This window comes from Pan paniscus, chromosome 21, assembly GCF_029289425.2.
Source record: "Pan paniscus chromosome 21, NHGRI_mPanPan1-v2.0_pri, whole genome shotgun sequence".
NCBI lineage: Eukaryota > Metazoa > Chordata > Mammalia > Primates > Hominidae > Pan > Pan paniscus.
The window spans coordinates 55,381,114-55,405,350 of NC_073270.2; the positions used below are offsets into that span (position 1 = coordinate 55,381,114).

The 24,237-nt window shown below is 43.4% G+C and overlaps 1 protein-coding gene across 1 annotated transcript in view; it reads right to left on the reverse strand.

The window, feature by feature from the left end:
* Positions 1–248: 248 nt before the first annotated feature.
* The window catches only part of B4GALT5 (beta-1,4-galactosyltransferase 5), an 80,658-nt gene continuing 56,669 nt past the window's right edge, over positions 249–24,237 (reverse strand). Inside the window, exons 2-9 of the mRNA XM_008961466.4 lie at positions 23,927–24,061; positions 14,332–14,445; positions 10,894–11,018; positions 9,836–9,952; positions 7,823–8,010; positions 7,003–7,125; positions 4,642–4,743; positions 249–3,760 (exon numbers count right to left, since the gene is read on the reverse strand). Of these exons, the coding sequence (XP_008959714.3) occupies positions 3,613–3,760; positions 4,642–4,743; positions 7,003–7,125; positions 7,823–8,010; positions 9,836–9,952; positions 10,894–11,018; positions 14,332–14,445; positions 23,927–24,061 (1,052 nt within the window). The 3' untranslated portion in view covers positions 249–3,612. The remainder of the gene's footprint in view (positions 3,761–4,641; positions 4,744–7,002; positions 7,126–7,822; positions 8,011–9,835; positions 9,953–10,893; positions 11,019–14,331; positions 14,446–23,926; positions 24,062–24,237) is intronic.

The following is a 24,237-nucleotide window of genomic DNA, read 5'->3' on the forward strand; positions in this document are numbered from 1 at the left end:
TGATTCTTGAAAGAAAACCCAAGCGTGGGCGTGCCTGGGCAGCACAGTGGAGGGCTGCTTCTGTTACACTGCGTAGCTTTTTACTCAGCCCGTTCACCTGCAGCACGGGTCAGGCAGTATTTACCCCAGCAAGACCCAGAGCTCAGCTGAGCTGCCTTAAGTTGAACTCCTGTAGGAAAGGAAAGGAAAAAGGAAAGACCCCCCCAAGGACCCAAACTGTCCTAGACAAAGAGAAATGACCACCAAGGTTTGGTTCTTGAATATGTATTTTTTACTGAAAAAATCATTCATAAATTAACATACAAAAATGTACAAACACATGAGTAAATAATGTAATGACAAAGGACTATTTTTGTGAAAAGTGTTTTTTAAAACATCTTTAGATTTCAGTGCAAAAATGTACCCCTGGCACCTCTTAAAACGTAAGAGCAAGCTCAAAAACACGTAGTGATGGAAATAAGCTAGCTACGCTCAATGCCATCGTCAATGGTGAGTGGATACAATCAATCCATGTGGCTCCTGCTCAGCTATTAATGTCTGTGGTAGAGCATCTCTGACAAGAGGACCTATTACGTCAAAATGAGTATTCTTGCAAATACCCCCCCACCCCCCAAAACAGCATGAACAAACGGGGACACCTTTCCCTGCACACAGCAATCAAAGACAAGATTAAGGGGCCACCCATCAGTAGCCTTGAAGATTTTCAGCTACCAATATATGCACAAGGTCACATTTGGTTCCTGTTTTTTTTTTTTAACATGACAATTTCACACTATTAACAGCACACGGGCCTGGCTGTACGTTTTTAACTATGACATTTCCCATATGATATTCGAGGCCTGGTGGACACATGACTGACAGTGCACATCCAGAGATTCCACACTCATCAGACACAGACATGACCGCAAAGGTATCAAAGTGACCCCACTTTAAGCAGTGAAAAAAGACCTTTCCTTTTGTTCTCAAATCAGCATTTTCTAAAGTCAGGTGTTAGCCTTTTGCCAACAGTGTGTACTTGATGGTAATTATGGTAACGTAGAGCTTCAAACAAGATCGCCTGACAACACTGCCGCATACACACACGGCACCCAGGACTCAGAATCAGTCTGTCCTGGCAAATCCTTCCAAATGACATCATAGTGTTGTCACATTGAAAGCAACTCACAGCCTTCAGTGAGGAAAGGGGAGAGGAGAATGAGAAGGGGAGAAAAGCCAAGGCAGGGACAAAGGCCCGGTGGGGGATGGGGGTTGCAGGGTGGAGGGGGGTCTTTATTGCTATATGCACCATAAAACAAAGGAAAACCAAATGAACTTCTGTGTGTAATGTTCACTTGTGAAGGTATTTTAAAGCATGAAATGCTTAAGTCTTAAAAAACATATGCTATAGCTTACCGGCATTTTCAAGGGCAGGAACCTGCTCTCTCATATGAGCCGATAAGAGCTTTGCAATGCAATTTATTTTCTAAATACCACTCTATTCTTCAAAAGAACAAAAACACAAACAAACAAACACAAAAAAAACAAGGCCTGGCCAATCACTCCCACAGTTTGTGGGGATCATATGTCCACAGAACCATCACATGCAACGAAAAAAGCCCTAACCCACACACATACACACACACACACACACCCCTACACACACCCATGTAAACTATGAAAATCAAGGAAGTTGAAGGCAAACAAGGCAATTAAAAAAAAATACGAAGTACTCTTCAGAAAGTACTCCTCATCACAATATATAAATATGTTTTATGGAAAACAAGGGCGGGGGAGGAAAACTGGCATTTTCCAGAATTCTGCAGAAGCCGACAGAGACTACAATTTGAGGGCTTTGGTTTGGGGAAAAACAAAGAGGCACAAATTCAAATACAATTTAGAATATGACTTCAAGGCTGGGCGCAATGGCTCACACCCGCCCATAATCCCAGCACTTTGGGAAGTCAAGGTGGGCGGATTGCTTGAGTCTAGGAGTTCGAGACCAGCCTGGGCAACATGGAAGAAACCCCCGTCTCTACTAAAAATACAAAAAATTAGCCAGGTGTGGTGGTGTGCACCTGTAGTCCCAGCTACTCGGGAGGCTGAGGTGGGAAAATGGCTTGAGCCTAGGAGATGGAGGCTGCAGTGAGCTGTGATCGTGCCACCACACTCCAGCTTAGGCGACAGAGCCAGACCGTCTTAAAAAACAAAACAAAAAATAATATGACTTCAAAATGCAGGTGGGGGTGTGAGCAGTGCACCTGGGCTCTTGCTGTCTGGAGCTTTATTAGTCTAATTTCAAAGCTTCAATCCGGTCTTACCTGGATCCCAGCTGCCCCACAGCACACAAGTGTCACCAGCTCCCTGGCTCCTGGCTCCCTATTTGAGTGCTCCTTGGTTCTATGTTTCAGTTACTAATGTTGACAAAGAATCTTTCCAGAAACCAAAAAGGGACACAGAGGAATCACTGAAGCCAGCTGGTAATGTAGGCACATTGTTCAGAAACTGTGGCCAAGTTCCACAAGAGAAAAAGTAAGAGGGGGAGGGATTCCCATACACACCCCCGCCCCCCGCCCCCCACCCCGCCATACTGATGAAAAGACAGAACACGAAGCCTGGAGAGCCAGAGATGTGTATGCAGTGAGCCCCGAAGGGCCTGCTTTAGGCAGGAAGCAGCCTGCTCTAACAGCAGCCTCCCGCTTAGCGGAGAGTGGGATGAGCACGTGCGCGGCCGACAGGGAAGAGTGAATCCAGAGCAGAAGTCAAGGGCAAGACTCGTGGGGGAGGAAGAAAGGGACAGAAGCCAGCTCCCAGCAATAAAGGTCGGGTTATTTTGTTCTTTTGTGACATGCCCTATATCCACTCCCTCCCCAAAGTGACAGCAATTCGGGAGATGACATTCTTCAACTGCATTTTAACTGAGTTCCTGCACTTGCCAACCAAGTAAGTGGCCTAATATATAAATCCTCAATTTGAATTGGAGCCAGCTAGAAAATTAAATTTTAAAAAGGCATTTTACATGGCTTATTTACAATTATACTTCTTCAAGAAGTGATTGTTATATATTTATGTCTATTTATCTTTCCCAAACACCCTCCCCTCCACCCTCAATCCCCACCCAAAGAAGGTAATTTTTTTAAAAAATGAAACCAAAGCGAACACCAGAGATCTAGAAGAATGGTGTGGAGTTTCATTTGCTCTTCCTAAAACGCAGCTGCCCTGTGGTGGGTTTGCCTCTGCTCTGAAGGCCAAGAGGCTCCAAGGTCATGTGTAGGGACAGGCTCCACGGCAGGACCACGGCAGATCACAGTTCATCATGGGTTCTGAAGACTGCGGCTAAGACAGGATGTGGGGTAGGAGATGGGGAGAGAGCAGCGGGACAGACGTCTGTCTTGTGAAAACAGAAAGCCAGTGCTGACGAAGGAAGTCCCCAAGCTCACTCCCTCAGTTCCAGCGGCTGATCCAGTGAAGGCGTTTGTGCGTGTGCTGTCACATTTTCCCCCTGAACTCTGTGATCCTTCATGAGACACGGTATTTCTGTTATCTTGCTGTATAGACCCTCCCCCCTCCAAAAAAAAATCTCATCGGACTGCTTTCTTGGTGGCGGTGGGTAAAGCAAACGTACATTCTCTCCTCTCAGTACTCGTTCACCTGAGCCAGCTCGGGTGTCAGGTTGACAGTTATGTTTTTATACAAGGCGTCGTATGTGATGTTTGCAAAGTAGTTCAGGTTGTTGAGGCCATCCAGCCCTTGCCGTTCTTTTGACTTCCTCAGCAGAGCATACCTGTTTAGGGAGGGAACAGAGAAGAGGTGGCTCTGAGTGAGGATCCACGCCTCTGCAGCCAGAGGATGGAGCAGGGCGTCCCACAGCAGAGGACGCAACCCATGGCAGCACTTTTGCAGCGCAAGACGGGCGCACGGCCAATTCTGCTATGCCAGGCTGAGTGCTGTGGTCAGAAACACCTCCTGTGTTTCATGCCAGGTGCTTCACTTAATTATTTCATTTAATGCTCACGCCAGCCCCTGCTAGCAAATGAGGAAACCAAGGCTTAGTAATGTGAGGTAACTTGCCCAAGGTCAGAGAGTGGGGAAGTGGGAGGTAAAGCATTAAAAACACAACAGATGAGAAAGTTCATACTCTGTATTCAGTGCCATTTTACTCCCATGAAAACAGAATTTCAGCAATTAGAATTGGTTGTCTAGAGCACAGTCTTCCCCACAATTTAGAAAAGACACACACACACACACACACACACACACAAAGAAAGAAAAGGTAACACAGCAACTGCAGCCACCCAGACAGAAGCTCAGGACACCATTCGGAACGGGAGCCCACGGAAAGGGCGCCACTGCTCTGTCACCTCAGGGACCTTCATCCAAGCTGTTTCTTCCCAAATTCCCCAAAGGCTACTGGGGAGACCACAAGGCTGAAGACATAGGACAAGTGATTTCCTTCGAAGAATCTTACTATTGAAAATGTTCACCAACGGTCTGATCCCTACACTGGTCTGCCTCAGAGTTAGAATACATGCAACAGCTGTCAAACAGCTGTCAGAACAGGGCCTCGGGGTGGGGAGTAGGAGAAGGGGCTGTAATATGCTCTAAGACATCCGGACATGAAAGTATAGGGGATACTTCTAAGAGACAGAGATAAATTCCACCAACCTTCCAAGAAACTGGACTTCGCCTCGATGGTGATGAGGAATGGACTTGTACTTTCCTGTGTCACCCTCTGGCCGGCTCACAGAATAGCCTGCATTCTGTACTCTGTCCAAGACCAAGAGAACAGGCTTTTAGATACAACGGTAATAGCCCAGGAGTGACCAAAGCCTACAAGACATGTTACAAGCTTACCCTGGAAATCACACACAGCAAAAGCTCTCACCTGCTCAACTGACTCACTGTGTCATTTCTTAAAAACTGAGTTAAAACTCAATTTTAACTGAATTAAAGTTTTTATGTGAACGGAAAAAACAGGCTGGGCTAGGTGGCTCGTGCCTGTAATCCCAGCACTTTGGGAGGCCGAGGTGGGCAGATCATTTGAGGTCAGGAGTTCGAGACCAGCCTGGCCAACATGGTGAAACCCCATCTCTACTTAAAAAAAAAAAAATTAGCCAGGCGTGGTGGTGCAGGTCTGTAATCCCAGCTACTCAGGAGGCTGAGACAGGAGAATCACTTGAACCCGGGAGGCAAAGGTTGCAGTGAGCCAAAATTGCACCAGCTTGGGTAACAGAAAGAAAATCTGTCTCAAAAAAGAAAAGAAAAGTATGGAAAGAAATGGTTACTTCCAGGGAATAAAATAGAATCAAAAAGGGGATTAATACTTAGACACTTGTATCATCTAATTTTTTTTTTTTTAAGAGACAGGGTCCACTGTGTTGCCCAGGCTGGAGTACAGTGAGGTGATCATGGTTCAGTGCAGCCTCAATCTCCCAGGCTCAATTAGTCCTCCCATCTCAGCCTCCTGAGTAGCTGGGACTACAGGCGTGTGCCACCACAACAGGCTAATTTTTAAAATTTTTTGTAGAGACAAAGTCTCACTGTTGCCCAGGCTGGTCTTGAACTCCTGGGCTCAAGTGATCCTCAAGCCTAGGCCTTGTGAAGAGGTGGGATTACAGGTGTGAGCCACAGTGCTCAGCCTATCATTTGAATTTTTATTAGCAAAATAGTCCTTGTAATTAACAACAAACACATACTTTTCAAAAGCCAAGCTACAAAGGAAACAGATACCAGGTAGTATTTTGCATTTGTTCCTTATGAGGTTACTGTTTACTTACTCCATAAAAATATTACTTTATTCCACTCACACACAGGATTGTTCACCCAAGTTTGTACAGTACAAGCCTTATGTGACGGCGCAGCTAAATCTATGTAGACATATCACTAATATTCCACCCTTCAGTTTGGAGTGGTTCCAATGAAATGGGCATTTAGTACAGAGAACGCTGGTGAAGTGAAAAGTTTTGTTAGAACCTTTAGCAGGAGGGGCACTTAGTTATAATATGCCTTAAAAACCCTATTTGCATCCATTAAAGGACAGAGCTTAAAAAAAAAAAGAGCCTTAAAATGACTACATTCGCTTATAGGAATTTTTCCTAAATAGGAATAACAGGCAAAAGAATTATCTACTATATCACACTCTAAATAGTGGAAAATGGAAAAGATTCTAAATATACACCAGGAAGTAGTTACATAAATTACAGCACATCTATATAACCGAATTAAATGGAGCCACTTAAGATCCTGTTTACAGAGTATTTAATGTTGATATAATAAAAACAGTAACACCTATTGAGAGCTTATCACATATCAGATATGCCAGAGCTCTATACACATTACATCATTTAATCCTCACAATCCTGAGATTTGTGATTTTAAAAACTGATACACAGAGATTTTAAATTACTGTTCACTTGCCACTTTTTAAACACAAAATAAACTCAATGAAATGGTAACATGTTACTTATTGTTGTGGGTAATTTATTTTTATACTCATTTGTATTTTATAATGAACGTATTATTTATTAGAAGAAAAAATTGCTAAATTATAATTTGTTGATTTTTGCATGTCAAAGGAGAAAAATGAAAATAGCTGCATTGTTGGGATATACAGTTTGTTTTTTAAGATATTAAGATATTTTTAAATTAAGATTAAAGATATTTTCTAAAAACTTGGATGTGTGTGGTGTGGTGTGTGTGTGTGTGTGTGTGTGTGTGTGTGTGTGTGTGTATTTTTTAAGACAGGTCTCACTCTGACACCCAAGCTAGAGTGCAGTGGCACAGCTCTCTGTGGCCTCGAACTCCTGGGCTCAAGTGATCCTCCCACCTCGGCCTTCCAAAGTGCTGGGATTACAGGTGTGAGCCATCACAGCTGGTCAATTTCATTTTTTTCCTTAACCTTTTAAACTGTAGCTACTAGAACATGTTAAATTACACACATGGCTTGCAATATATTCCTATCGGATAGTATTGGTCTGCAGTCTAAGGTAGCATTTCTAGAAGACACCGAAAGAACGGCAGAGGTACCTGTTCCAGAGGTCGTCATCTTCTCCACCCCAACCCCAGAAAGCATTAGGAAAGCCATTGATTTTCCGAAATTGTTCCACTGTTAAGCCACTCACTCCGCCAAAGAACTCGGTATAAGGAAGCCTAGGAGGAGATGTGGGACATCAATCATCTGTGTGTTACAGGGTAACTGTTTTCCCTAGAAGGTTCTCATTTGAGGACTAAAAACAGTGCTCTCTGTGCTCCTGACCTGAACCATATGAACTTGCTTCCTCATGCTGACATGTATCAAATTAGCAAAATTAATTTTTGCAAACTGATTTTTAATAGCTTTAGTGAGATATAATTGACATACCCATACACAATTCACCCATTTAGAGTATATCATTCAATGGTTTTAGTTTATTCACTGAATTGTGCAACCATGACCACAATCTATATTAACATGTTTCATCACTGTCCCCCGCAAAGCTTTGCACCCATTAGCAATCACCCCCTACTCCTCCTATCCTCCTTAGCCCCTTATAACCATTTATCTACTTTCTGTCACTATAGATTTGCTTATTCTGGACATTTCAGACACCTGGAATCATATGATACACAACCTTTGTGTCCGGCTTCTTTAACGTAATGTTTTCGAAGTTCATCCGTGTTTTGGCACATATCAGTATTTCATTGCTTTCTCCTGCCAAACAGTGCTCCAATTGTATGGATACACACATTTTGTTTATCCATCCATCAGTTGATGGGCATCTAGGTTGCAGCTAATTAGATTTCCTTTTCACATCACTCACCATCCTTTCAGATTTAACCTCTTTAATTAAGAGGAAATGATACTCACAGATACATATACTTATCCAATTTGGTTGCAAAATGCCTCGGCATCTGTCCACATCCATAATAGTTGCGATCACTTTCCGGTATGTGATCTACATCATGAAAAATCAAACAGTCCCACTCCAAGTCCTTCATTGCTTCTTGAAAGCCAACGTTGAAAAGCATGGCTCGATTAAAGGGTTGGGTACCAACCTAAAAGAAACAGAACTTTATTTTTAAAAGAATCTTGAAGGAAAATCTTTGCTGTCTTTCCTGTGCCTAAAGAAGAGTTTATTAGAACCAACTGGAAAAGATCACTGGGCTAGTGTAACCAGGTCCAACACCACAAATCAACTCATAGTGTGGCTCAGAAGTCACTGGACCTCTGGCATGGGCACAGTGGCTCACGCCTGTAATCCCAGCACTTTGGAAAACCAAGGTGGGAGGATCAGGAGTTCGAGACCAGCCTGGCCAACATGGTGAAACCCCATCTCTACTGAAAATACAAAAACATTGGCTAGGCGTAGTGGCGCATGCCTGTAATCCCAGCTACTTGGGAGGCTGAGGTAGGAGAATAGCTTGAACCTGGGAGGCGGAGGCTGCAGTGAGCCGAGATCGCACCATTGTACTCCAGTTTGGGCGACAGAGCAAGACTCCATCTCCAAAAAAAAGAAAAAGAAAAAGAAAAAAAGAAAAAGAAAAAGTCACTGGACCTCTGGCCCCAATTTCTTTAAAAATGTAAGTGGTAGCAAACCCAAGCTTCTCTCTCCCAAGGCTACTGAAGGCAGAAATGCAACCATGTAACAGCATTTAGAAGAGTGCCCCGCTCCACAAAGGGAAGAGACAACACTACCATTTCTACTCTTTACCACTTGCTCTTCAGCACATCAACCAATCTCTAACTGTTCATAAACCAAATCTAGTACAAAGAGTGGTTTTTAGTTTTGTCTTGTTTTATTTTTAAGATCTAACTAAGACAACAGTCACTGAGCATGCCAGGGACTCAAGCCTATGGACAAAGAATTCAGTGGCTCATGAAGAAACCAGTTCAAATCAGTTAACAGCCTAATTAGTGTTACAGCTACATTGACTCCCCCTTGCCACTATCAAAATACCCAACTTAGGACCGGCAGATAGACCGTTAGCATTTCCCAGATGCCCGGCCTTGCTGAACAGTGGCACTCAGCTTTTTTCTCACTCCAGTATAAGGCAAGCTCCAGGGTGACCACTTAACGGCAACTCAGACTGTGAGACTCAAAAGTGTGCCCATAGGGAGAGGTGAGCATGCAACAGACCCTCAGGCTGACGATCAGTGTATTCAGGGAAATCTGTCAACCTTTTGTTTATCTATGGATATAGCAACTCTAGTTCAAGGATCACATACTTCAAAATGCCTACAGAAGCCAAGTCAGTAATGTAAACATATAAAGTAGGCCCGGCAAGAGAAAACCACAGTAGGACAGTCATGTTCCATCTAAAGGCAAATAAAATATATGCAGGACCAAAAAAAAAAAAAAGATTTACAGACTGAATTTGCCATGCGGTCTTCTTCAGTTTGTGACCTCTATATCTGGTTCCCTACCAATATTTTTAAGATTAAAATAAAACCAAACCCTCAGGCTTAGAGAAGTTTGCAAATGTCCCAGGCCACTTGGCTGATTAACAGCAGGCATGACAAGCACTGAGGTCTATTGACTCCAAGGCCACATCCTCTGTGCTGTACCTTGCTGCAGCTCTTTATCTTAAGGGGAACTTCCTGGGTCTGGAGCCTGCAGGCACCAACAAAACCATAATACAAGAGGCCTTTGTTCATGAGCCAACAAAGCTCTCTCCTGGATTCAAGTGTGCCCAGTACTGGGCAACAGACATCTCAAACCAGGAGCACAGAGTTGCTCTCTGCTCCCCCTTCAAACCTCAGGCAACTCGATCCTAAGATTTCAGTTTTATTGGCTCTTCACACCAACAGTGGATTAGCTTGCAGCAACCTAAACTGCTGTCTCAGAAGAGAAAGAAGAAAGGAAAAGAAAGGACTACTCACTTGTTCAACCACATAAAATGCAAACTGCAGGCGCTGGCGCTGGAGCATGGGAAGCAGGTGTCTGAACAGGACTGGGAGGTGCTCGTGGCGGTTCCGGAAGGGGATAAGGATCGCCACCTGGAGTGGATTACAGCAAAAGAAGCACAGTTAGGACTCTCAGCTCTCACTCCTTAGCAGGACACCCCTGCTGAATTGCTGACCAACCCATGGGAGTTCTGGGAGGCTGGCTATCTTGTCCTCAGCTTTCTCTAAACAAAGATCTATGTTGGCAAGTTGGCCCTTGGACCTAGATGAATGTGATTCTTACATATACCATATCTTATAGTACATAGTAGGCCTACAATTTATGCTAGGCCATAACTCATAAGAAAACACACATTCTACACTGTGACAAAAATACATCTATAAACTTACAATTAAAACAAGCTTCACAAAACAGTATTTCCCCTTACAATGTGCAACGTACAAATGCTGGTTATTCAACTGTTTTTATTTCTCAGCGATGGGCTGGATACTGATGTGTTCCAGATCTGCTGCATCAGCAGCACTTAACGAGGCTGGCACAGAATACGCATTTTAATAGATACTTGTTGAAAGAATGGACTTCAGCTGGGGTCACAGCTTAACGAAAACTACTGATGTCTTCTGACTATGGTCAGGCAGAAAAAAACTAAATCTCAATGTCAAGCCAGGTAACTTTGCTTTTTAATCCACTAATCTTGTAGTAACCAATGGAGAACAGGAATGAAGCACTGACTCTGTAGATGACTTCTGCAAATGGGTCATTAGAGACCACCAACGCCCTCATCCCCTTGCTTTGTTAATATTCCTGGTGGGAAGACCAAAGGGTCTTGCTCGGTCATCAGAATAATGCAAATTTCTTTATCTACAAAAAGAGTCCTTGTGGAAACCCATTCCTCTAAAATGTTTCTACATTTGCATGGGGTGGCAGGATGAAAATGACAAAATGTCATGGTTAGCTAATCCCATGGTGATTCGGACCAAAGGCAAACCCCAGGTGGGCTTCTCAGCATTTTGGCTGTGACTTCACACCCTACCTTCCACCGAGGCATGCAATCAGAAGGCTTCCAGTGACCTCCGAGCTTGATGGTTGGGTCTTTGGAGAAGAGTTCATGAATGTAATCCATTCCAATTTCACTCATGTTTATGTCTATTGGGCCCTCTGAACAGAGACGGGGAAAAGGGATTAAGAGGTCAGAAAATGACAGGTTTCCCTATGCCTGGGGTTTTAGTCTCTGGAGAGCGCAATGCTTTTTCAGCTGAATTTGTTTTTAGCAAGGATGGAAGTCCCTTCCTCTGCTTTCCATCTCACCGTATTTCAGTTCCTCACTATTTTCAAGGTGAAGAGGCAAATCAAGGAATTAAGACTTTAGAGTTCTGCTTCTGTCAGGGGCCAGGAAGAAATGAAAACTTTAAGTAAAACAGTAGCTGAGCTTTTCTTTTTTTTTTTTTTTTTGAGACAGTCTCGCTCTGTCGCCCAGGCTGGAGTGCAGTGGTGTGATCTCAGCTCACTGCAACCTCTGCCTCTGGGTTCAAGCAATTCTCCTGCCTCAGCCTCCTGAGTAGCTGCGGTTACAGGCATATGCCACCACACCCAGCTAATTTTGTATTTTTAGTAGAGACGAGGTTTCACCTTGTTGGCCAGGCTGGTCTCGAACTCCTGACCTCAAGGGATCCACCCACCTGGGCCACCCAAAATGTTAGGATTACAGTCGTGGGCCACTGTGCCCAGCCTTCTTTTTTTTTTGTTTTGTTTATTAGTATGTTTTAATAAATAGAGACAGGGTCTCACTATGTTGCCCAGGTTGGTCTTGAACTCCTGAGCTCCAGTGATTCTCCCACCTTGGCCTCCCAAAGTGCTGGGATTATAGCTATGAGCCCCTGCACCTGGCTGCAGCTGAGCTTCTCTGAGAAGAAGGAGAAAAGCAGCTGAGCTTAGAGTCATGTCAGGTTTGTTCCTGATGCAAGTGCAGCCACACTACCTCTCTCAATCCATTCACCAGTGGGTCAGGACCCTGAGTGATTATGTCCTAACTCAGAATGCTGGTCATCTCTGACTTAAGTCAGGAAGTGGTACAGTAACAATCAATAAATGCTACTGAAAAAATGAACTGATAACATTAGTTTTAGGCCTGTCAACGCCTATTTCTGATACACAAATCTCAGCCTTCCCAAACTAAGCTTACATCTAGATGCAAACAAATGCAGGTTTTAAAGGGAAAACCTATATATGTGTGGTGAGACATGCAAATGAAACAGTAAGGCTTCCAACACAACTTACATACTTATAATTAATTATTCATATATGGATGAGAATATGTTCAAATACCATGCACAACTATTTCTAACATTTTCCCTATTTTCACTATGTTTGTGCATAAAAGTCAACTTTGCAAATGTAAGATTTTCCTTTTCTTGATCTCACTTCTTAAAAAAAAACAATTTTAAAAAAAGAAGTGGGGAACCATATAAGAAGCCTAAAAGTATAGGAAAGGTATAAGAGTTTACTGTCCTTGTTTTAGCTTACACGAGATTCAAAAAAAAGAACAAAAAGATCTAAGAATTGTTTTAACTAGCACTTTGTTAAGAAAATAACTTCCAGGCAAGGCATGGTGGCTCATGCCTGTAGTCCCAGCTTCCCAGGAGGCTGAGGCAGGAGGATTGCGTGAGCCCTGAAGTTGGAGACCAGCCTGGGCAACATAGTGAGACCCCCACCTCTAAGATCAAGCACTACCATCAGTGGGAGATTTATACTAAAAAGACAAAGCTGACTGCCTATAGAGTGATGTGCTTTGACATTTTCACCAGTGACAGATGGCATATACGGTGGTTGCATAAGATCACAATGGAGTTGAAAAATTCCTACTGCCTAGTGATGACATAGCTGCCATAGCATTGTTGTGTTACTCAAGTGTTTCTGGTGATGCTGGTATAAACAAATCTACTGCATTGCCAGTCATATAAAAGTGTATCACAAGGCTGGGAGCAGTGGCTCACACCTGTAATCCTAGCACTTTGAGAGGCTGAGGTGGGTGGATCACCTGAGGTCAGGAGTTCAAGACCAGCCTGGCCAACATGGTGAATTCCCATCTCTACTAAAAATACAAAAATTAGCCAGGCGTGGTGGCAGGTGCCTATAATCCCAGCTACTCGGGAGGCTGAGGCAGGAGAATCACTTGAACCTGGGAGGCAGAGGTTGCAGTGAGCGGAGACAGCACCACTGCACTCCAGCCTGGGCAACAAGAGCAAAACTCCCTCTCAAAAATAAAAAAGTATAGCACATACAATTATGTAGAGTACATTATACTAGATAATGATAATAAACTATGTTACTGGTTTATATATTTATTATACTATATTTTTAAATAATTATTTTACCCTTTTGAAACAGGGTCTTGCTTTGTTGCCCAGGCTGGAGTGTAGTGGCACGATCATGGCACACTGCAGCCTGTTGCCCAGGCCTAGGTGGGAGGGTTGTTTGAGGCCAGGAGTTCAAGACCAGCCTGGGCAACATAATAACACCCCATTTCTTAAAAAAGTAATAATAATAATTTTAAAATTAGCCAGGCATTGACAACAGGCACTTGTAGTCCTAGCTCCTCAGGAGGCTGAGGCAAGAGGGTTGCTTGAGCCCAGGAGTTCAAGGCTGCAGTTTTTTTTTAAACTTTTTACAAGTTCACAAGTTTAGAAAGTAAAAAGGTATAATAGTAAGGTTCATCTACCATTAAAGACAGACAAATATTTTCTGAATAAATTTGGTGCAGCCAAAGTGTTCAGTGTTCATAAAGTCTACAGTAGTGCAGAGTCATGTCTCAGGCCTTCACGTTCACATTCACTCCACGTTCACTCACTCACTGACTCACCAGAGCAACTTCCATTCCTGCAGGCTCCATTCATGGTAAGTGCCCTACACAGCTGTACCATTTTTTATCTTTTATATCTCATTTTTTACTGTACCTTTTCTATGTTTAGATACACAAATACTTACCATTGAGCTACAATTACTGTATAGTACCATGCTGCACAGGTTTGCAGCCCAGGAGCAATAGGCCATACCATACAGCCTAGGGGTGTAGCAGGCTACACCATCTAGATTTGTGGAATTTTACTCTAGGAGGTTCTCCCAACGATAAAATCACCTAATGATGTACTTCTCAGAAAGTACCCTCGTTGTTAAGCTATGAATGACTGTATTCATACTTTCTCTAGGAAGTTCAAACAGAACCCAAGTTACAAAGGACAGGCAAGGGCAAAGGGAAGAGTGAAAAAGTAGGAAAGGTAGAAAATGGCACCCAAGAACACAGGCAACCTTGCAGCAGGCTTTGAAGAGGAGCCAGGAGCACAACTTTCACAAACCCTGTTTCCAATGGCAGGGAGGTATTTATATTCTCTCTGCAGGCAGACAGAGAGATCAAGAGTGCCCTCCCCTTTATCCATTTTAAAAGCAGAGGAAGACAGGCCGGAGCTGTACTCACTCATGGAAGGGAGTCTTTCAGGGCAGGTATGGTTTGCAAAGTAGGTGAAGTCTTCAGGAAGAAATGTTGTAGTTTGCAGGAAGGTTTCACTGTGGTTCAAGTCAAGAGGATAATCTAGGGAGGTAAAGGAAAAAAGTCGATCAGACTGGTATGTGTGATCAACCGTGCAATTATCAGATGCCTACCAAGTAAGTCTTTCTCTTAGCTATCATCTTGGTAGAAGGAGACAGGACTCTGGACTACCGCTTTGATGCAGCTAAAAATGTGAACCCATCAATAAAAATGTCAGCCAAATGGCAGATTTTAACCAGTGTTCCTATTCCTATTGATTTTATAGGTTTATATGCAGCACTCAGTTTACAGTCAACTGTAATTAAATGTAATTTTAAAAACAGCAGTTGCCCTCCTCTCATTTCTGTTTTCTAAAGGAACCACTTGCCCTTCTTTTGGCCAAGTATTTCAGCATTTATATGCAGTATTCACCTCTGTCAGCCTCTACGGCTGGTCGTGATGTTTCTGTTTTCAGTCTTACCTACTGACCTCCCACTTATCCCCTTCCTTCTGCCACCCCTGCCACATGATCCCCTTCCATTCCCCAGTCTCCCATCGGTCACATATCATAGCTGTGGTTAGGACAATCTTCAGTCTTTGTATTACGATGCTGCTGTTAAGTACTAGTCATCGCTGAGAAATGTGGAAAGTTATGCATCTTGTTTTTCTGTTTGCTCAGTTTTATATGCAATGATTCTAATTCAACACCATGCCTTTCACCAAGACATTTCCTCCTAAGACATACATTAGGTATTCTCTCAACTTCATCCTCCCAGAGGAGGTGTGGCAGCTTCTGGCCTTCTTCCATGCCAAATGTGCTTGGGGGGAGGTATTCTCTCGGTGATGATTCCTCCCTTCTGTACTCTGTGCTGCCTTTCTGGAGAATACAGAACAGGAGTTGGATGTGGGACCTCCTGGTCCTCTGTCTCATCTTTTCTATCCAGTTTTCCATCTTGCCATTTATCTGCCCTACTTTCCAAGAGATTTCCTCAACTTTACTCAACCTTCCTTTAATCATCATCTCTGCTATCATATTTTTTAACTTTGAAGAGCTCTTGTTTCCTGAATGTTCATTTCTTACTATATTCTTGTTTCATGTTTGCAGTCATTTTTCTCTTATTGGTATCTCCAGTGTCAATATCTTTGGGTCTTTTCTCCTGGTCTGACCAGATTCTCCAGAGAAATCCACTCGAATCTCCTGCCAGAATGGTAGAGTCCTGACTATAAACATCCTGAAACTAAGAAAGAAGAGAAAGAGGCTGGGGCATATGTAATCCCCATCTTTTCAAATACTGTGGTCATGCCAGGTATCCCCAGGTTGAGGAGCCTCTGTTTTGCCATCTCTGGGGTTATTAAGTCTCTAGCTCTTGCCAGGATGGGGAAATGGGTCTGGGTATCTGACTGCTTTTTAACAGCTTTCAATCTCCCTTTATTTTAGTTGCCACCTTTGCTCCTACTTCCCATATTGCTAGTTCCTGAGCTTCTGGGGGATCCTGGGGTGGTTGCTGGTTCTCCTGTTGCTGCTTTGAGCAGTCAGTTTTCTTGGGTTTGTTAAGTCTTTTATCAGTGGTTCTTCTGCTTTCTACCTACCAAGGTTTTTTGCTGTGGTCTCCTTTTGTGTTCTCATTCTCGAGGGTTTATAATTTAAAAACCCTCACATATGTATGCCCCTTTAGAGTCACGTTAGTGGATATGAAGAGTGTGATGGCAGATGTCTTTTTCCTAGGGGACTGTACTTGTAGAGTAGGAGGAGGGTCTTCCAACCTCATTTTCTACAGATGAATAACTGGAACAACATACACAGAACTCTGACCAGGAGCCCTGGCTAATGCATGACAGAGCTCCAACTAAACTCTGAATGAGAGATCCTTCCAGTATACTGTATTGTTTTTATTTTTTTCACAGAATATTAAATCCTTTTGGATCCATGCTGATTCTATGAAAATTAAAACATCCTGTTCAAATTCACTTTGTACCCTAGAATTCTAGAATCTTCAACTAAGATATTTTTGAAAAAGCACTATAAGCAGGTTTCCAAGAATCAAATGGCTAACACATTGAATCCTTTTATATATGCACACGGCTGCCTACTCTGCGCTGCCTACTCTGCAAGTACTCTGGGGCAAAATTCAACGAGAGGCAACTTGAAAATTTTAACAGTGTCTTAACAAGGGAAGGAACAGAATGCTTTCTGTCCTTTTCAGTAGTAGCTTTCCTGAAAAACACTAAGCCTGCATTTATAGAGAATAGTAGAGACTAATTTATATAAAGACATAAACCAGGCTGGGTGTGGTGGCTCATGCCTATAATCCCAGCACTTTGGGAGACTGAGGCAAGAGGATTGCCTGAGCCCAGGAGGCCAAGACCAGCCCAGGAAACATGCTGAGAACCTGTCTCTACAAATAATTTTAAAAATTAGCCAGGCCTGGTGGTGCACGCCTGTGGTCCCAGCTACTCGGGAGGCTGAGGCAGGAGGATCACCTGAGCCTGGGAGGTCGAGGTTCCGGTGGGCAATGATCACACCACTGTACTCCAGCCTGGGTGACAGAGTGAGATCCTATCTTAAAAAAAAAAAAAGAAAACATGAACCAAGACAGAACCTTAAAGATAATATTTACACAGAAATTCTCTGAGCTCAGTTCATACATGCAAACCTGGCCTGGGTTGAATCTTCTTCTGAAGGTAGTAACTGCTTCAAAAATCTATGTGAAGAACCCCTCATCCTAATTATTACTCTGGATGAATCTAATAGATGAAATTATTCTCCTTTAGAAAAAAATTAAAAGACCTCACAAGTACTAGAAAATGTGCCTGTGTTTGTGATACGCCCATGTGTGGCAAGAGACGCTGGCTGGAAACATGTATTGGCACAGTCAATACATTCACTAGAAGGCAATGAAATTCCCAAAAGTATTACACTAAGTATATTTTCGTAAACAAATAAACAAAAACGAAGACAATAATCATTCTGGTCAATGACTGACCCAAGCCCTAGAGCTAGAACCTAATCAGGAAACTAGAATTTAAAAAACATGAGGCAAGAGACAAGATATCACTAACTCTAATGATTCTACTATTTGGAGTTTCTTTGAAGACAGATAAATTCCTTTCTACTTCCTTCAAACAATGATACAGTAAGCCTGGTAGCAACTAGCATGAAACAAAAAAAAAAGCATTTATTTTTCTTCTGATTACTAAATTAATAATATGTCACTGTTTTAAGAATCCTCAAATACACAACAACTCTATTGCAAAAATCTTCCAGAAACTTACTCTACATCTTGGGAGGGGTGGCTTAATTTCCTGATTTCTTGTTTAAAAATTTTTAAATAAAACTTTAATTAAAATAAAGTCTACTTGGAAGGCCAAGGTGGGGTGATCACTTCAGGTCAGGAGTTCGAGATCAGCCTGGCCAATATGGTGAAACCCCAACTCTGCTAAAAAAAAAAAAAACACAAAAATTAGCCGGGCATGGTGGCAGGTGCTTGTAATCCCAGCTACTCAGGAGGCTGAGGAAGGAGAATCGCTTGAACCCAGGAGGCAGAGGTTACAGTGAGCTGAGATCACACGGTTGTACACCAGCCTGGGCAACAACAGCAAAACTCCATCATAAACAAACAAACAAACAAAGTCTGCTTTTCAGTAGCAATAGAGGCCTTTTAAAATGAAAGAGACAGAGGAAATTAATTGCTCACGACCTGGTAAAACTATGTGCAGTTATCGTGAGGAGCCCTTGTTTTTCTCCCCTGCTAGCTGTCCAGCAACGGGTGGGGTTATACCTTATCCCCTTGGAGTTCCAAATATAACTTCTTACTCTTCTAAAGCATGTACCTACTGAATGAGGAAAATGCTGAGAGAAAAACAAGCCTGTTGAATTTCTACAGCCACGGTTTTACTTTTTAATTTAAATCTAATCTATTTCAAACCTGGACATGTTCTTGAAGGGCAAAGAAGGCAGCTGCTTTTACATTTAGAAAATGGGAAAACAAGCCGGGCGCGGTGATCTCTGCATTTTGGGAGGCCAAGGCGGATGGATCACCCAAGGTCAGGAGTTCGAGACCAGCCTGACCAACATGGTGAAACTGTGTCTCTTACTAAAAATACAAAAAATTAGCCAGGCACGGTGGCATGCGCCTGTAGTTCTGGCTACTCAGGAGGCTGAGGCAGGAGAATTGCTTGAACTCAAAAGGTGGAGGCTGCAGTGAGCCGAGATCCCGCCACTGCACGCCAGCCCGGGCAACAGAGCGAGACTTTGTCTCAAAAAAGAAAATGGGAAAACAGGCCAGGCACAGTGGCTCACACCTGTAATCCCAGCACTTTGAGAGGCCAAGGCAGGTGGATCACCTGAGTTCAGGAGTTTGAGACCAGCCTGGCCAACATAGTGAAACCCTATCTCTACTAAAAATACAAAAATTAGCCAGGCATGGTGGTGGGTGCCTGTAATCCCAGCTACTCAGGAGGCTGAGGTAGGAGAATCGCTTGAACCTGGGAGGCAGAGGTTGCAGCAAGCCAAGATCGTGCCACTGCACTCCGGCCTGGGCAACAGAGCGAGACTCCGTCTCAAAAAAAAAAAGAATATAGATAGATAGAAAATGGGAAAACAACAGACTCCTACCTACAGGTTCAAATAGCTACTGATATCATGGGCTTGCAGACCAACATTTCTGTCCAACAGCAACTGCTTATTCAGCATTGCTTCACACCAGTGGTTCAGCAGCCTTGGCTGCATATTAGAATCATCTAAGAAGCTTTCAAAAATCCTAACACCAGGCCGGGTGTGGTGGCTCATGCCTGTAATCCCAGCACTTTGGGAGGCCGAGGTGAGCAGATCACTTGAAGCCAGGAGTTTGAGACCAGCCTGGGCAACATGATGAAACCTCATCTCTACTAAAAATACAAAAATTAGCCAGGGGTGGTGGCACCCGCCTGGTGTCCCAGCTACTCAGGAGGTTGAGGCAGGAGAATCACTTGAATCTCGGAGGCGGAGGTTGCAGTGAGCTGAGATGGTGCCACTGCACTCCAGCCTGGGTGACAGAGCAAGACTGTCTCAAAACAAAAACAAACAAACAAAATTCTAACATTCAGGCTATACCTCAGGCCAATTAAATAAGAATCTCTAGCAGTCAGGCACAGACATCAGTACTTTGGAAAGCTCCTTGGGAATTCCAATGTATAGCTAAGCTTGGTATTGCTACCCTAATACCTGGAGGAGGTAAAAACCTGCCTTCTCCCTTGTGTTACCAAATCCAGTTGAGAAGGAATCGAAAGTGCTGACCAATGGACCCCAGCAAGAATCACCACTTTCCCCTCCCATTTGAGAAAAGACCAAACACTTGCCTCTCTGCTTGAAAAAAATATGGAAATTTATATATACTAGAAAGATGCCACTGGGACAAATATCTGTGAAATATAAAGAATGAGCATTCTTCAAGAGTTAGTCCATTAAAGGATGACTACCTACTGGGAGGGTAGCCACATCGAAGACTACAGACTGGACATCTAAAACCACCGAGAAAGAGGTGAAGATGACCCACTCCATTAATAGATTACAAAGCACACCAGCATGACTTTACTCACTCTGCAGATTCACAATCTCACAAACCAATGGCTTTCAGTGACAACAGGAAGCTTCTCCTGGTCACTACTTCAGGTTTATTTCCAGGTTCACAGACCCCATCCCCAAAAGTCTGTTTTCATTCACTAATCACCATGTTGCTTTTAAACTTAAAGAAAACCAGCATTACTTAAATGCCACCCTGGGCTTTTGAGCTATGCTTGGCCTAATGCAGATGCCTGAATGTGGGTATGTGCCTCAGCATTATTTCAGCAGAGGATGGTGCATAATCCAGGTTACCACCATTAAGCCAACAGTGCTCCAGGCAGAAGTGGTCGGGCCAGAGGTGTCAGTCATTTGGCTGTCTCAGCAGTGCTGGGCCCAGAATACCCTCTCTGACTGTGCTAGGTAGACAACTGCTTTGAAATGAAGAAGAATGATGGGTTTTCATTAAATACACTTTCAGTGAAATGCTATTTTCTTTTCAGTACAGGTTGAGTATCCCCTTATCTGAAATGCTTAGGACCAGAAGTGTTTCAGATTTCTGATTTTTTAGGATTTTGGAATATTTGCATTATACTTACCAGTTGATCAACCCCAATCTAAAAATCCGAAATCTGCAATGCTCCATTGAGTATTTTCTTCAAGTGTCGTGTTGGCACTCAAAGTTTCATCATGTGTGGATTCTGGAGCAGTCTGGAGTTGGTATTTTCTGATTGGGGATGCTCAACCTGTACTTACTCGCCAAAGATGTGCCAGTGACACAGCAGCTCCACAAGATGGTGACCTCCTTAGAAACATGCTACAACACTTAAGACGTGCTTTCTTGTTAAATTCATTCCTTCATGCATACAAAAATAACTTACCAAGTGCTTCCTATGTGCGAGGCAGTGTATAAGGTACTAAGGATACAAAGATGACAAAAGGAATGAAGCCATCACTGCCATTCAGGGCACAGGCCCTGGAGTGAGAGAATCAGCAAACCCTAACCCTGCTGCTGCATCAAGTTCCATGACTTCCATGTGCCTTGTTCCTTTTATCCCTACAATGGGGACACAGTAGCTACCTTCTGGGTTCTTGTGAGGGACTACATGAAATCATGTGAGTCAAGTATCTAATAAACAGTAAGAGAGTCCCTGATGGCACAGACTTCCAATCTATTAGATAAATAAACACGTTTAACAAAAAATAGATTGTTCTAACCAGAGAGATGTAAGGAAAAGGTATTTGGGTGTATGATAATTTGAGAATAAAAGTACACCAAGTTCAATAATAACGGGTCACTGGATACACCCTCCAAGGGTGAAACTCACCTCTGTACTCAGTTTTCAAAGACAGCAACTCAGGAAGTAGCGCAATCCTGTGTTGCCAGACCGGCAGTGGTGTGGAAATGGGGTCCTGCTGCATGCCCCTCTAACTTCTGAGAGAACTGCCAGTACTGCCAAAAGGCCAGAGAGACAGATATTCCAGCCTCATCTAACACTGCAGAAGTATGACATCTGGACTGGATAAATGTCATGAGGACACAAATGTTCCCTTACTCAGTGCTATACAGGGGAGAGAGCTCTGGAAGGGCAGTCAGTACTGCCTCGTTTCTTCACCTAACTAGAAGCAGGATTTTGGCAGGGTTTAGGGAAAGAGTCACATGATCAAGCTGCACCATCTTCCCCAAGATTATATGTACTATGTGTGAAAAATGCAAACAGCATAAAATTCTGCCTTAAATGACAGAGCCACATGAGTCGAGTGAGAATGTGTGTGCGGATTGTGTGCAAAACCTACCACCACATGCAAGACGGAAACTGCAGGGTTTCCTCTCCCAGGTATGGTTCAGGACTCAGGTAACTTGACCCAGTGCGACCACAATTTGTCTAAAAAGCTCTGAAATGTCATTCACTTGTTCTTTGCCAACAAGAAAGTATCAAAAGTTTATCAGTTTGCTAACTACAGTCCTCTGTTGCTAAAGTGGATGGCAGAGGAAACTGATAAATTAGGATGTGGTCAATTCTTTTAAGGAGAGGCAATTCTTTTAAGAGAGGCAATGCTTTCTCTTGATTTCCTAAGCGCCGCAGAATAATTCGCATTTGCAACATTTGCAAAGCAATTTCACATTCGACAGTGAACCTCCAAAAATCTTGTAACTTATTAGAGAAGAAGAGAGGACTGATTTAGAGGGAGAATTTTTTTTTAAATGTAAATATTTTAAAATATTGGGCTTAGACGAAATCATTAAGAAGCCACAGGAGGCTGGGTATGGTGGCTCATGCCTATAATCTTAGCACTTCGGGAGGCCAAGGCAGGTGGATCGCTTAAGCTCAGGAATACAAGACCAGACTGGGCAACATGGTGAAAGCCGTGTCTACAAAAAATACAAAAATTAGCCATGTCTACAAACAATACAAAAAATGAGCCACGGTGGCTCACACCTTTAATCCTAGCACTTTGGGAGGACGAGGCAGGAGAATCACTTGAGCCTGGGAGGTCAAGGCTGCAGTGAGCCAAGATCATGCCATTGCACTCCAGCCTGGGAGACAAAGTGAGATGCCATCTCAAGAGAATAAAAAAAAAGCTCGGGCACAGTGGTTCATGTCTGTAATCCCAACACTTTGGGAGGCCGAGGCAGGCGGATCACCTGAGGTCAGGAGTTTGAGACCAGCCCGGCCAACATGGCGAAACCCCGTCTCTACTAAAAATACAAAAGTTAGCCAGGTATGGTGGCGCACACCTGTAACCCCAGCTACTCAGGAGGCTGAGGCAGGAGAATCAGTTGAACCCGGGAGGTGGAGGTTACAGTGAGCCGAGATAACACCACTGTACTCCAGCCCGGGTGACAAGAGCAAAACTCCATCTCAAAAAAACCCAAACAAACCCAGAAAGCACGTTAGTCCTCAGTTACAGAAATGAGGCGAATCATGAATCCTTAGTAAAATGAAATCTCAGAATCTATTTTTTAAATAAAAACCATCCCTGGCTGGACTAGAGAGGCCTCAAGAGAGTCCCACTTAATCATGTGGAAGTATCACTTCCTTCCTGTATTCAGTTTTTGAAAGAGTTAAAAAGAAAGAGCCCTGGCACAGTGGCTTATGCCTGTAGTCCCAGCACTTTGGGAGGCCGAGGCAGGCAGATCACTTGAGGTCAGGAGTTCAAGACCAACCTGGCCAACATGGTGAAACCCCATCTCTACTAAAAATACAAAAATTAGCCAGGCATGGTGGCATGCTCCTGTAATCCCAGCTACTCAGGAGGCTGAGGCACGAGTATCACTTGAACTGGGGAAGTGGAGGTTGCAGTGAGCCGAAATCACCCGTTGCATGCCAGCCCGGATGACAGGAGCAAAACTCCGTCTCAAAAAAAAAAAAAAAAAAAAAAGTAGTAGTCATCCAGTCGTTCTTAATGTATTATGCTATAGTTTAAATGTCTGTCCCCTGCACACCTCATGCTGAAATGTAATCCCCAATGGTGGAGGTGGGGCCTACAGGAGGTGTTTGGTTCACAGGGGCAGATCCCTCATAAATGGCTTGCTGCTGTTGCGGTAGGTTCTCCTCTATTAGCTCCCACAAGAGCTGGTTGTTAAGAAGAGCCTGGCCCTGCCCTCCTCTCACCTGCCACATTGCTTCCTCTCACCATACACACAGGCTTCCCCTTCCCCTTCCACCAAGAGTGGAAGCAGCCTGAGGCCCTCACCAGAAGCAGATGCTGGCATCACACTTCTTGAATAGTCTGCAGAACCATGAGCCAAATAAATCCTTTTTCTTTGTAAATTATCCAACCTCAAGTACTCTTTTATAGCAACACAAACAGACTGAGTCATATTGTTAACAAAAATGAACGAGGATTCATTTGGCAAGAGCTTTTTTAGCAGTAAAGTAAAACTCAGCCAAATCCCTCTTTTACAATGCGCTTTTCCCATTGAAAATAATTATTGCAACCGAATTTACCTCTCTTGGGAGGAGACATTCTAATCAGACCACCTCTTTACTAAAAATATACCTGAGTCATTTACACTGCTGTTCCTCTTGGCATAAGCACTCCGAAGCACCTGCTCATAAACCTGAGCACCGATTGTTCTCACGTTGTCCCGGATCAGAATGCCTTGAGCTTGCATCATGAAGAGGTAGGTGTTCACTGCAGAAAGCAAAAAGGGGAAAAAGAGGTGGATTCAGAAGCAATCATTTAAAAAAACATACCACATAGCTATGGATTTTTTTTTCTTTTTGGACTTTTAAAGCCTCTTTTAGTTCTTTTAAAACCCTACACGACCATAACTCTATTTTCCATACCTTTCAGGACACCAACATCCT